General features: G+C 31.9%; 2 protein-coding genes across 2 annotated transcripts in view; one reads left to right on the plus strand and one right to left on the minus strand.

Annotated features, from left to right (window-relative positions):
• Positions 1-1,673: 1,673 nt before the first annotated feature.
• LOC113559273 lies at positions 1,674-9,564 on the minus strand. The gene is made up of 2 exons (XM_026964935.1): positions 8,773-9,564; positions 1,674-2,405 (listed from the first exon to the last, which is right to left on the minus strand). The coding sequence occupies exons 1-2, from the start codon at positions 9,562-9,564 to the stop codon at positions 1,674-1,676; spliced, it is 1,524 nt and encodes a 507-aa protein (XP_026820736.1).
• Positions 9,565-11,503: 1,939 nt separating this feature from the next.
• Positions 11,504-13,930, plus strand: part of LOC113556587 — a 35,856-nt gene continuing 33,429 nt past the window's right edge. The window contains exon 1 of the mRNA XM_026961630.1: positions 11,504-12,012. Coding sequence (XP_026817431.1) covers positions 11,774-12,012 — 239 coding nt within the window. The 5' untranslated portion in view covers positions 11,504-11,773. The remainder of the gene's footprint in view (positions 12,013-13,930) is intronic.

Raw genomic sequence — 13,930 nt, forward strand, 5'->3', positions numbered from 1 at the left:
TAATATTGATTATTTTTTAGTAAATATTAATAAGGACCATATTACCATAATAATATTATGTGGCGTAGGTACCTATTACTGCAACACTGCAAGTCTGCAATCTACTGAATTTAACATTACAGTATTATACTAGTATTTTATTCAAATTTATTGTGAAAAATATTATTACTTTATAGAACCAAACACGTAAGACATTAGTTAATATTATTATTATAGTACTTCTACCTGTATAGAGTCTAGTTTTATAGTACCTACGTAAGTACGTATAGATAGAAAAACAATATTTATATTTCTAACAAATCAATGTGATTTTGATGGACATACTTATATTATGATTTACAAAAAACATTTAGAAAAACAATATTAAAATGTAACCACACGTAGCAATATCTTATATTATGTATAGTTATAACTATAGTGGGGTGACGGAGATCGATGAAGCGTATTAAATGATGAAATTGTCGGTGGTGTCCGAAATCTATTAACATCTCGGAGCTAACATTTTTAACTCCAATGTGAATCGCGGAAGCATTGTCCCCACACTCCTCTTCCTAACTAAAAAAAACAATTACAGTTCATTACACACGTTTTTGTATCAGATTTAAAAACTAAAATACAAGTATAATAAAGCTATTTAGTTATATCGATAATTTAACAAAATGTTTTAATTATATTAAATTGCATTTATCTTAATAAATTATATTGTTCTGTTTCTTTTTAGAAACATTATCAATGATCTCTGTGTTACCAATATTTTTGTGATAGCTGTTTTTAAATATTTAAGATTGATAAAGAATCATTTTATACGCATCACTGTAATATTTGTTATAAATTTGGAAATATATATCATAAATAAGAAACACGTACGACAGGGTGAAGACGTGAAGTGAACTTGTTAAGATGATGTGGCCCATTCGTCCCATTCTCATTATTTTGATTATTTTTCAGTCTTATCGAAATTAATTTAATCGATTCCACTTACATGACAATATGATAAAGCACGATTTTTCTCATGAAGAATTATATATATATACGTATAAAATTCCAAGTTTTATTAATTTAAATTAAATAGATTACTCTGAATTTAAAAAAATATACAAAACATTGTGCCACTTTATCCCATCGTTCAGAAAATTTGTAAATTCATAGGTAGGTAATGAATAATAAGCCACATGACACGTCGTGCGATAACTATAGCAACTGATATAGTAATCAATATAGTAATACTACTAAGGTAGTATAATATATTATTTTAGTAGTAAAATAACATGATTTAAATAAACGGACAATTTAAAATAGATAGTATCTTAGATGATAAAACAAAAAAATCTAAGATATAATATTTTGTTGTTGACTGTAAATAATGATAATCAGTCATATTTATGGTATTATATTACCGCTTATAGCTAGTGTGGTTGTTTATAATATAATCTATGATTTTCAATGATTTCCTTTTATAAACAAAATTATTGCAAATTATAAAAAAAAAATTGCTTATTGATCCTCAAATGTATAAAATAAAAATGCGAAAAAGATCCAAAAATTATTAAAAATTATATATATTTTTTTTTAATGTTGGGGGGGGGGCTAATGCAATATTGGCGGATTGGGGCTCAGCCATCCAAGTCCCTCTCTATTTCTGCCTTTGCCAGTGGCACAGAGGGTATACTACGTTAACAAGCCGACGTTGGCTGTTTGTCTTGCATGGTCAACTGTATGGTCTCCATGAGCCGGTCGATGATGGCCGTCTGGTCGGCCGACCGCTGGCGGAGCACGGTGAGTTCGTTTTTGTGACGGTCGATGTCGCCGGCCGATCGGCACTGAGTGTCGGAAAGACGGCGGTTGAAGTCGGCCAGGCTGGTGGTCAGTTCGCTGTGCTGTTCGTACAGCCGCTGCCCCTCGCAGTCCACCCGGCTAACTTCGGTCCGCAGCCAGTTGAGCCTGTACAGCAGCTTCTTGATGGCCGACTGCTGTGCCCCGTCGTCGTCGTCCACAGCGGCCGCGGCGGCGATGTCGTCGTCGGTGACCGGAGCGGTAGCACGCGCGGCCGGACGTCCGTCGCCGTCCGCAGCCGTGGACATGACCCCGGACGATGCGGCCACAATTGCGGCCCGTCGCATTATCATTCGCTTCAAATACTCGTCCGGTTCCGCCTGGTACTTGTGCCAGCTAAACACCGGCATGGCTTCCCGCAGGAAGTCTAAAGCCACCGTGGCCCGGTTCAGCGTTCGGTCGTACAGGTACGCGTATTTCTCGCACAGCGCCATCTGCTCCTTCGCCAAACCGTCGCTGATGTGTTCCGTGCGGCTCTCGAACACGTCCGACACGAACGTTCTAAAGTCGTCCACCATGCCGTCCGACAGCTTCATCATCAGCGCTCCCCGGTCGCACGTGTACAGTGACACCTGCGCAGCAGACACAGACACTAAAATGTACATTTTTTTTTTTTATGTTACACGATTTGCATTAAGTACAAGGGCTCTGTCCTCCTCCACCTCTCGCCAAGCCCATCGAAATGTATATTTAAACCATACACATAAACACATCAATTGGTCAAAGTTTCTTTGTGAACAATATGTACATAGTACGTATTATTAATATATATACGCACGGCCGAAGTGCCGGACTGGGTCAAAAATTTCTATCAGGAATATCAAAAAAATCAGCCCACTTAGGTATACCTATAAAAACAATGCTAAAAACATATATTTTCGTATAAAATGATTGTACCTATATTATTTTGAGAATTTGAACATTTAATATTATTAAAAATTAAAAAAAAACTAAAAATTGGTTAATACAAAGTCTGTCGACAGGATGAGCCTTAACCGATAAACCTAAAAAAAAGTCGCTGTGAGTACAAGCGTCCTATACACCCATCGGGAAACCCCCGCGATATCCCGCCTGCCCAGTCCGGTCCTGTGTATACGTACATACAGTTAACAGTTAGTACATATCCGGTCAACCTCGGAAATGCCCAGGTAAAAAACGAACTACCTACGATACTTGAACAAAATGTCATGTTTCAATTTTTGCCCGGACAAACCTAGTTGTGACCGAACTTATTCATCGGGCAAAACCGTAGTGTCTCAAATTCTCTAATATTAAATATAAATACTATGACTATTGTTGAAATATAATTAAATATATAATATAAATAATAATGAAAATACAATCGTATATAAGGTATGATATTAATATATTAAAATCATTTAATTATAAAAAATGACAAAAAAATGTTTTTGAGGTGCTAATATACATGATTAATTATAATATAGTTATTATACGCCCGTCTACAATATTACACCAATTAGATGATAAAGTGTGTTCTGTGTATCTAAAATTTGAGTTAAGTAGATAAAACACGTTAACAACAATAAATTGACTACGACGTGTGGTCATTAATAATCGCAATAAAATCTTGTGATAAAAGTCACTACGGTTTTGCCTGGGCATTTCTGACGTTTATCCGATTTCGACTTTTACCTGTTACATAATATTATGTGTCGTACTTGTACAGAAAAGATATTTGTACAAAATATTTCAAAATGTATTAATATATATGAATCAATCAGTCAAAAATAAAATGAAGATATATACAATGGCCATTATACACTTTTTAATTTCGTACTACGCACAATTTTAGTCCCTGCTGCGCAGTTCAGTACGTATATTGTATATTATTATTATATACATACGACATACATAATAATTATTTTATATTATAGCGGGATGGCCGGGATGACTGATGATTCACCAAACATGCTCAGTGCTCACTCCATATTTTATCCTTTATCGATGCATTTATTTAAATTCTGCAGACTTTTGACATTTTTTGGATACTTATTTTTAAGTTTATTATAAACACTATATTTTTAGTTACCTACTCGGGTATTTATATTATTCAAAAAGTATCCTGCAATGGTGGTATATATATTAATAAGAACTATAATTTATGTAATTAAATAACAGTTCAACTATAAGTAGTTTCTGAGTTGTTACATTTTATGTAATACAAATAATAATAATCCTTAATAATAGTTATACATAAAACATAAAATATTTTATGTATTTAGTCTAATTAATATTATACTCGAACAATTAAAAATGTATAGGATATCTAATTGTCTATGTATTATTATAGTTATTATAATATTTCTAAATTATCATACTCCTATGTTTAAACATATTATTATGGATATTAAATCAAAAAATTAGAAAACGCTAGTCGAGTTCTAAGAGTTTTGTTTTTGTGTATCAACATTAAAAATAAAAATTAATTGCTTGTGGAAATAAAAAAAAAATAAAGAGCAAGAAATTTGGAATGCTACTCAGAACTCCCTAATAAATGGCATAAAAAATGTAATTAAAAACATAAAATGATACAAATATAATATTCATTCAAACTGAGTATAATTTTAAGCAAGTGATGGACGAATTTTTGCAGTTTTATGTTAGGTGATTCAGTATTATCTTACAAATAGAAAGACAAAAATGATGTGATATAATTTGTGTATATACACCTTACCTACTAAAAAATGCAATAAATTTATTATAAAATAAAAAGAGGGCAAACATGTTTGGCGATTAATTTGGTGATGTGTAATATGTATAGTGTATATCACATATTGTGTACACTTTCAATATTATAAATGCATCTCGTATTATGAGGATTAAACAGTCGAATAAGGCACCTGCAAATGGGTCATTTTAAGGGGTAATGTATAGGCAATTAATTCTATAGATATGAATTTAATTTATATAATTAAAAAAAAATAATAATAATATATTAATATGTGCCTACAACAATTTTGTAACAATTAATCAAGATTTAATATAGATTATTTGTATTATTATCTATAAACCTTGATAATTAATCATATTTAAAATTTAAATATACATAAATGAAAATCATAAAAGCTTTATTTAACATTCATGGCATAGTTTCTTTTTTCGTGCAGATCCAAACAATTTTGAAAAATTAGAAAATATTACTAAAAATGTTTGAATAAATCTAGTTATTGGAAAATTACAAAAATATGTTAACGGCTTAATAACTTAAAAGTATAAAAATAAATCATAGATAAAAAAGTTGAAGAAAAAAACGTTATTTTAAGTTAAAAAAATAATTAGTTATTAATTAAACTATAATATTATAACCTATAAATAAAATTACTGACTAATGCTACTATCTTGAAACTGTTTTAGCTTCAAATTAAATCTGAACATTGATTAAAATATTTACTGTTTTCAGCGTAAAAAATTGATAAATTGGAAAAAAAAATGCTAGGTATTAAAGTATAAAATAGAATTTTAGCATATTAGCTAATATTTTGCTGTCGTTTGCAATAAAATTTCGTATGAACACGGATATACATTTAATTATTGTTCTAAAAATACTGTAATTGTGTATTAGTGTTTATTTATTTGTAAATTCTTAATTAATATTTTAATTATAAGTATAGATTATGTTTTTTTCCATAAATCTATAAAACTATTTTTTCGATAAACTTTTCAATTTTCCCAGAAAAAAGCTGGGATTTTATAGTTTTATTTGGAAAACCCTTTTTCCAGAAATCTTAATCCTCGTAATATCAACTATGGCTATATTGATAGCCATGTATAATACATAATATAATATTAAAATAAAAAATAAATATTTTTTTTAATCACGTACAAATACAAAATTGAATGTGGTTAAATCCATAAAATATTAATTGGGAGAGGGATCGGACTCCACGAACCACTGTAATTACGCTACTGTACAATATTTAACGCGATATCTAAATCAAAATGTTTAATGTCAATTTATGAACGTCAAAAATATTTTATAAAAGACAAAAATGTAGATACTTGTTGACATAGTGTTTTGATTCCAAAAATTATTTTATTATGTTTTCAATTCATACGCAAATTTAGTTTGCATGGGTGATTGGGTCGGATTACTTAAAATTTTTATCACCATTTTTTTACGTATATGAAATGTTTGACAATGATGAAGAATGAATATATTTGTTAGTTTTCAATAGTCATTAATTGGATAATAATTATTTGTATGAACAATATAATTTGAACTCCACAAAGTAACTATGTTTATAAAATCAAAAATTAGGGAAAAATGGGATTCCCCATAAGTAGTTACTGAAACCATAAAATCAAAATGTTTAAAAACAATTATTTTTCATAGGTATTTTAAGCTCAAATTTCGACGGAATTAATTATTTTTTTAAACGAAAAATAACGATGTTAATTATTTAGATATTATTTTAAAACATTATTCGTAGAAACTTAAAACTGTCATGTATATTATATTATGGATTTTATTAAGCGTAATGACATTTTTAATTTATTTTAGAATAATTTATATTTATATTATAAATCAATTTTCGTGTTTTATGGCATTTATAGAAAAATTAAATAAAATTTCAAGTTATATAAATGTTTATAATACAGTATAAACTATAATACTATAAGTCTAAAAATATATATTTTTGAAATAATTAAATAATATATATTACATTATGTAAGAAAACATTATATCATTCTACCGTATTATAAAAAGTAAAATAAATAGCTTTATCATTATCAAAAAAAAAAAAAAAAAATTATATCATAAAATATACTTAGTATTATTATAGGTTGACAGACCATTTCCGCTCAGTATCGTTTTTCGTATACTTTGATATACCATTAAATTCCAATAGAACACATCCATAATAGTTACTTACTCGACACCTTATCTATAGCAAAGCGATAACCTACCATTTTAAAATCGAACGTATTGAAAATATCCTAGGTATTTATTAATTATTATTTTCAGTCGTTTTTAATAAAAAAAAAGGATGAAGATGCTTTAATTGAATAATTGTAATGAATCGTAAATAATCGAATGATTTAATGCTATTAACATATTATTATTATTGTACCTACTACCTAGTTTTATAATAATTTAATTTAATTTATTAGTTATTATTTTATCTTATTCATTTTATTATACATATTGTACATAATAATATGTAGTATATGGTAATAATGATATTTCTATATGTTTATTGCATACTGATATATTTTGTACTCGTAATTATAAATAGCGATGTATCAATTAATTCTCGTTTCTTTTATGTATTATGTACATACGTAATATATGCGCAACACACAAATCTACAAGTACGTAACTGGAAATAAATATCTATCTGACATACTGTTGTTAATTATATTATTGCTATTAACTGCAAATTATTTATATTATTATAGCATATTTATGAAAAGGCCATTTACATTTATGTAAAAACAATTCAGAACTGATCAACACTCGGTATTCATTTATATTATACTTGTAAACAAATTACAAGCATACTTGCATACTTAACTTTAAAGTTAAAATATTGTAACAAAGTATTAAAATTAAAATTCAACAAATTTTAAACGACTGAATAAATAAACATTCGCATATAGCAACTGAAGCGAATTAATAACGATCGATAGAATAATGTTTGATAAGCGGTTTACTGATACATTTCGAATCGAAATGCCGTCGCGTGTGATTAAAACAAAGCCTGAACTTCATTTACGAACCTCCCTCGCCAAGGGTAGTCGTATTAATTGAAAAAATAAACGATGCGTAATATTTTTAATTTATCTTAGTGGAAAAAGCTCCGTATGCGCTTTTGAGGATTTAACGCTCCGCCGATCGCATTAACAATTTTTATCGTATACTGGGAATAGAAATTTAGGCCAATCGATATTCACGCATCGCTACATAGTTTTTGCAGTGTTTCGATAAATCAAAGCGATAAGGTCAGAGGCTTAATTCATCTTCAGTTATTGCAATTGACAACAGTATAAATTATAATACGTGAGACTTGAGCAAAGTTTTCCACCAACTGGTATACATGGATCTAGGACAATTGGTCTTCACGAAAAAATATCGTATGCGGACAATTGGTTCCCGTCATAATTTTATACTCGGACAATTAGTCCCCGGCTTAAAAGTTAAATACAAAATATTTTTTTATCATTAAACATTATTTAAAATGTATTTTCAATAATATAATACTTTTAGAATATAATAATAGTTATTTGTTTTAAAAAAAATAAAAATGAACATAATAATATAATAATAAATTAATAAATAATATTATAATAGTCGAATAAAAAAATAATTTAAGTGTAACATAATAATTACAATTTATGAAAATCTCGAAAGATCATCTTTTGAAAAGTTATTATCAAAATTATTACAAATAAAAACAGTGTTTTTTTCCTTGTCGCTTAAAAGTTTCAAAAAATTATTCAAAAAAAACATCATTATTTTTTGTCAACGATATCATTGTTGTTGAATTAATTATTTGTATCGATTCAATAAAATTATAAATATTTAATATTTGGATGTTTAATTCTAACAATATTTTTAAATTTATTATTAAATGCTTTAGATTTTGTTGTTAAAAATACATGATTTGTTTAAATTTTATATTGCTTCAAAGCTTAAAAATTAAATGCAAGGTTATTCTAAAAGTATTATATTATTGAAAAAACATTTTAAAGAACGTTTTATGATAAAAAAATATTTTGTATTTGACTTTTAAGCCAGGGACTAATTTTCCTAGTGTAAGATTATGACGGGGACTAATTATCCGGAGACTAATTGTTTGCATACCGCGGTATATACCATTCTCTCTAAGCTACGGTTCAAAGGAAAAACAAAACTATACGATGACTGCGTAGGTCGGGTTTACCCAACGCGTATACGCATATATTATATCCACCCACCTGGAAGTAAAATTCTTGTAACGTAGTGGAGTCGTCGACGTCCTCCAAAACCCGCAAAAGTTCCGGACCGACGGTCTTCTGTTCCGCTTCCGTGAACACGGGCAACACGCAGTCTCCTAGCAAATCCCTATAAGCCGCGTCCATTGGTCCCGGGCGCTTCTTTAGCAAGTGCTGTCCGAAATTGTCCAAGCACGGGTTGCACAGTTTGGCGAACGGATTTTTTTTAGGGGCACTCTTCTCGCCACCGCTACGACACTCACCTCCGCCACCACCCGCCAAATGACCATCGCGTTTCGCTTGCACCCCTCCGTCGTTCAGGCTAACATCCTCCGAGCGTGGCACCTGCAGTTCCCCGTCGTTGTCCTGCGAGTCTCCGACGGCGTCGTGGTCTACCGTCGTTTCGTCGTTGTTCATCTGATTTTCGATGTCCTCGTATTCGTAGTCGCCGTCATCTTCCTCGTATCTCGTCTGAGCGCCCCTGCTGCAGTTGCTCGTCTGCCAGCACTCGGGTCCGCCACTGTAACGGCCGTGACCGCTGCAAGGATTTACATACCGGCTCAACGACACTAGAGGACCCGGCGGCGGATCCTTCACGAACGGTCCGTTAATCCGCCCTTGGGCCATCATGTATTGCAACAGTTGCAGATACTTGAGCTCGTTCGCCCCTCGGTTCTCCGCAGTCAACTTCAACACCCATTTTTCTATAGTCAGTGCCAACTCGGGATCGTGTATCACAACCATCTGATTGGAAATATCGTTAACGGCCACGTCAAAATCCATGTCGTTATACATTGTCACACTGTTTGACTCAAAAAATCGTCTACCGTAAAATAAAAAATACTTATAGTTGTATGATAATAACTGACCAGCATTAGTCTACTTGTGTATAGTAGACTGCGATTTTTTTTTATTATTATATTATATACACTATAAAACCAACGTTACGCCACAATTGTATTTATAATTCATATTCAAATACAAAATATCACGTAAACAGTAACTATATTAATATCTCTACATAAATACATAAATGCATTCATGATAATTTTTACATAAAATAATTTCATCTAATGTTGAAATTATAATTTACGATAATATTATATTTTTAAAATCCTTATCAAGCCATCGAGGACTATACCTAAAAAATAACTAATTATATAACTCATATTTTTATAATGTTGATATACTTGACAGCATGTCTATAATATAGGACATACTACTATACTAGTCCTAATTATTTGATTTTAGTTTATATGTTTAATAAAGATATATAATATTCATTATTCATTTTATACTCAGTTACATAGTCTCGGAGTAATATTCTTAAATTAAGTTTAATATTAATTACTTGATAATATGGTTAAGTATGTTCATGTATATCACGAGGGTACACCATTGAATCGCATTATTGTGACATTAGTTCAGTTTGTTTTAGAATTTGAATCAAATTATTTAGAGAATCCATTTTAATAGTACGGCTTAATATATATTTAATAGAATTCAAATTACAAAGACTTTATGTATATGTTTAGGTCTAGTTTAGTTATAAGTTGGTTTTGAACTTTAAATAAACTGTCTTCAGATATAATTTAGATCTCACCCGTTTCCTTCAACCAATTTTATAGTAGTCGGGATCGATATACAACTCTGTTCAGGAGTATAATGCTATTATATTATAGTATGTACAACAATATTATTCTCTTCATTTCTCAGAAACATTCACCAGTCATCATATTTGCTATCCCTAGAGAGTCAATTATACTACATTGTATTGTAACGTATTAACTACAAAGAGTTGATTCAGTCATATTGTTTATATAAATACTGTTTATAATATAAGAAACGAATAATAAACCGCCCTCTTTTCCCATAAAATTTGTATTAAGTAACTTATCTTATGAAACAAACCGTTGTAATTTATTAACAGCGTATAAAATTGTTATGCGCATCAACATTTTCAAAAAAATAATCTTTAAGAATTTAAAACTAAAACAAAAATCGAAAGACGATGCGCAATTTAAGTAAATATAAAATAAGAAGTAAAGATATTATAATTTCTAGAAACAATATAGAATATATAGTATTATATATAATTAGAAAATATTCATCTTATAAAAAAGTGAAAAATGTATTTGTCTTAAACTCTTAACCCACAGTGACCACAATCAATAACTATGCGTTTTTTTTTAAATTTTACCGGTCGATACTCGATTAATAAATGTAATTCTCATAACCGATATAATAATCAGTGTTTTTTTGTCTTAACAGATTAATAACTATATTATGCTGTAGCGGTGGTACGATTGTGGGCTTTTAACCAACGGCCCCCTGAGCTTAATTCAAAAAAACCCTTTGTTGCTCGTGCGGTGGCAACAAGTTGTACACACATACCGACGATCGCTAGGCGGTGTCAGCAACGTGGGACAAGTATGATGAGTGGGCAGGAGGTTGATTCTCGGTAAAAAATAAAAATACAAAATGTGTGTTCGCGTATTGTTTGGTGGACGGCGGCGTCGGCGGCTTCGGCGGCGGCAGAACATAATGTCCCGCGCGCGCGCGCAACCCGGCCGACGGATACCCGCCTCTTCAAGCGTGATCACCCGTAGTTACCTACCGGCAAGCGACTGTCGGTGGGGAGGCAGTGAGTGAGAGAGCGGAATCGGAGAGCGGTTTTAGTGTGATCGCGCGCCGACTGCTCCACGACGGAGTCTACGGCTACTATACGACAGCGGAAAGACCTATGATCAGTCGCCGCTCGCCAGTCAGTCACCAGCGCGGTGTTTAGCAGTACGGTCGTGTGGTCCGGCGCTCGTCGCCCGTTCATTCGCATCTTGCGCTCCCGCAAAATCGTCGTAAGCGCCCTGCCGTGTGTCGCGAGTTCAGTTCAGTACACGCGAAACATGACCGTTTGAGAAACGTCACGTCGCGGCTTTTTCCCATCTCCCGCACTACTATCCGCCGCGGTCATTGGAAGTTTTTTTAAATTTTTTCTTTTACGAAAATGTTCGTCGCCCGTCGTCCTGTGCTGCTGCTACTTCGGCTGTTGTTGGCCGCCGCGTCCGTGGTCCGAGGCGGATCCGCCGCGTACTGCGACGAAAACTTGTTCCCGGAAGTCGATGACGCACAGCGACAGTACTCCGGCGTTCGGTTCACCAAGGAACTCAGCGCCACCGAGTACGGGCCCCTCAACTCGTTCAAGACGCTTCACTGTTGCGGCGAGCGGTATCTCAGTCTCGAGTGGTGAGCATCCCGCGAGTATACCATTATGAATTATAATGATATTGTCCACATTAAGTTTTGCTCCGTATCATCCACCCTCACCTGCCCCCCGGTCAAAATCGCATGGTACATGTATTATCTACGCCCGTCTAATAATAGAACCCACTCCTTCATGTCGATTTTCTGCAATTATTATCAGAGACGGTACACAGGGGGGTGTTTTGGGTGTTCAAACACCCTCCCCGAAATACTTTTGTTTTTGCATGGTTATTTACTTATTCAATTTTAATGTTAATTTTGTTATATCAATGTTTGTATTTAAAAAAAGTATTTTAAGTATACCTAATTTTCATAAAATTTAAAAAGTTTTACTTTTCAATAACTGATTTTCAAAAACACCCTATATATATATATATATATATATATATATATATATATATATATATATATATATAATAGTATATACGATTATTATTGTCATCGTGTACCTATACCGGAAGCTGTTGAGACGATCGTGAGAGATGTATATTTACATTGCAATATTACGTATCTCCGGCATTGGCGCGTAACTAGTCCTTTAAGTTAAGGGGGCTCGGGGCTATATTCCTAAAAATGTTTTATGGCAAATTTTTTATAATTAGATTATTATTGATTGTTTTGATTGATGTTCTTGCAACTCACTTGAATGATTATTCGTTTATATTTAAAGATAAAACATTATTTTTTTTATATTGTAAGCAAAAATAAAGTTAATAATATGTTTATAAGCACACATATTTACCCAAAAATTCTAAAGAGGCTGTAGCCCCCATGCCCTTTCCCCTAATTATGCCTATGACCTCCGGTAAAGTTCGACACTTGTGAGGTGATATACACCTAGAACGCAATTGCCAATTTATTAATATAATATATACATATTAAATAGAAGTAATTGAAAAATCAAAACTAGACTTTGTAAATCCAGTTATATTGATTATACCAGTAAAATCCCGATAAGACGGAACTTCAGCAAAACGGAAACCTTTACGAAAAATTTCTTTGGTGCTTTTTTTCAAATTTAATTCTTTTGAACCTCGTCAAAACGGAAACCCTGTTACACAGAAAAATTGCATGGTTCCAAGCGATTCCGTCTTATCGAGGTTTTACTGTGTATTGTATTGATCGATACGTATTTCAGTCATAGGTGTATAAACACTACTAACAACGGACACCGTTTCGCACAGTTTTAATTTCCAGTGCACGTGGACTGACCTTATATATATATTTAAGCGAAACGGACGGTATGAATGGACATCGATGATATTGTTGTTTTATTTTTTTTACGTTCGCGATAGTGGCGCAGTGGCGTCTTGCATTGTACCCATGGCTTCTTGGTAGGTACGCTGAAATAATAATCGTCCATTATTATTTTCAACTACCCTGCAAAAGAGAAATACGGAGTGCTATATTTTATATACGTAGCTATTTTCTCGGCGCTCCATTGTATATTCAATATTGTTCTCGGAAAAAATGATGGCCTTTATTCTTTTCTTGTATATTATTCTTGTACGACGTTACCTTCATGAAATTCCGTGTATTTGCAATACAATCAATACGTAAAAAAATATACATATATTATACTCACATGCGTGTACAATATTCGGAAATCGGATTTCCTTTACACGTTTATCGAACAACACAATATAGGTTTAGACAAGTTCTGACAACGTATACTCATTTAAATCAAAAACCTAAATTATTAACCAGAACTCGGAATATAAAGTCTAAAGTAATCGTATGAAGTCTGTCAGAACTTTTTGGTCCCCAGTGTAATACTGTAGTATGCATTAAATAAGAAATATTCAAATTATAAATAATATTATTTTTAATTACTTTGACATATAAATTAAAGAACATATTATTATGGCATTTACATCCTGTTTATCTTTGTCTAATAAAA

Source organism: Rhopalosiphum maidis, chromosome 4 (genome assembly GCF_003676215.2).
Source record: "Rhopalosiphum maidis isolate BTI-1 chromosome 4, ASM367621v3, whole genome shotgun sequence".
Lineage (NCBI taxonomy): Eukaryota > Metazoa > Arthropoda > Insecta > Hemiptera > Aphididae > Rhopalosiphum > Rhopalosiphum maidis.

Excerpts from the sequence above, each read along its gene's own strand:
- LOC113559273 (XM_026964935.1), bottom strand. The coding sequence starts at position 9,564 with ATGTATAACGACATGGATTTTGACGTGGCCGTTAACGATATTTCCAAT. Across the intron at positions 2,406-8,772 it reads TACAAGAATTTTACTTCCAG|GTGTCACTGTACACGTGCGA; the intron begins GTGGGTGGATAT and ends TCTGCTGCGCAG.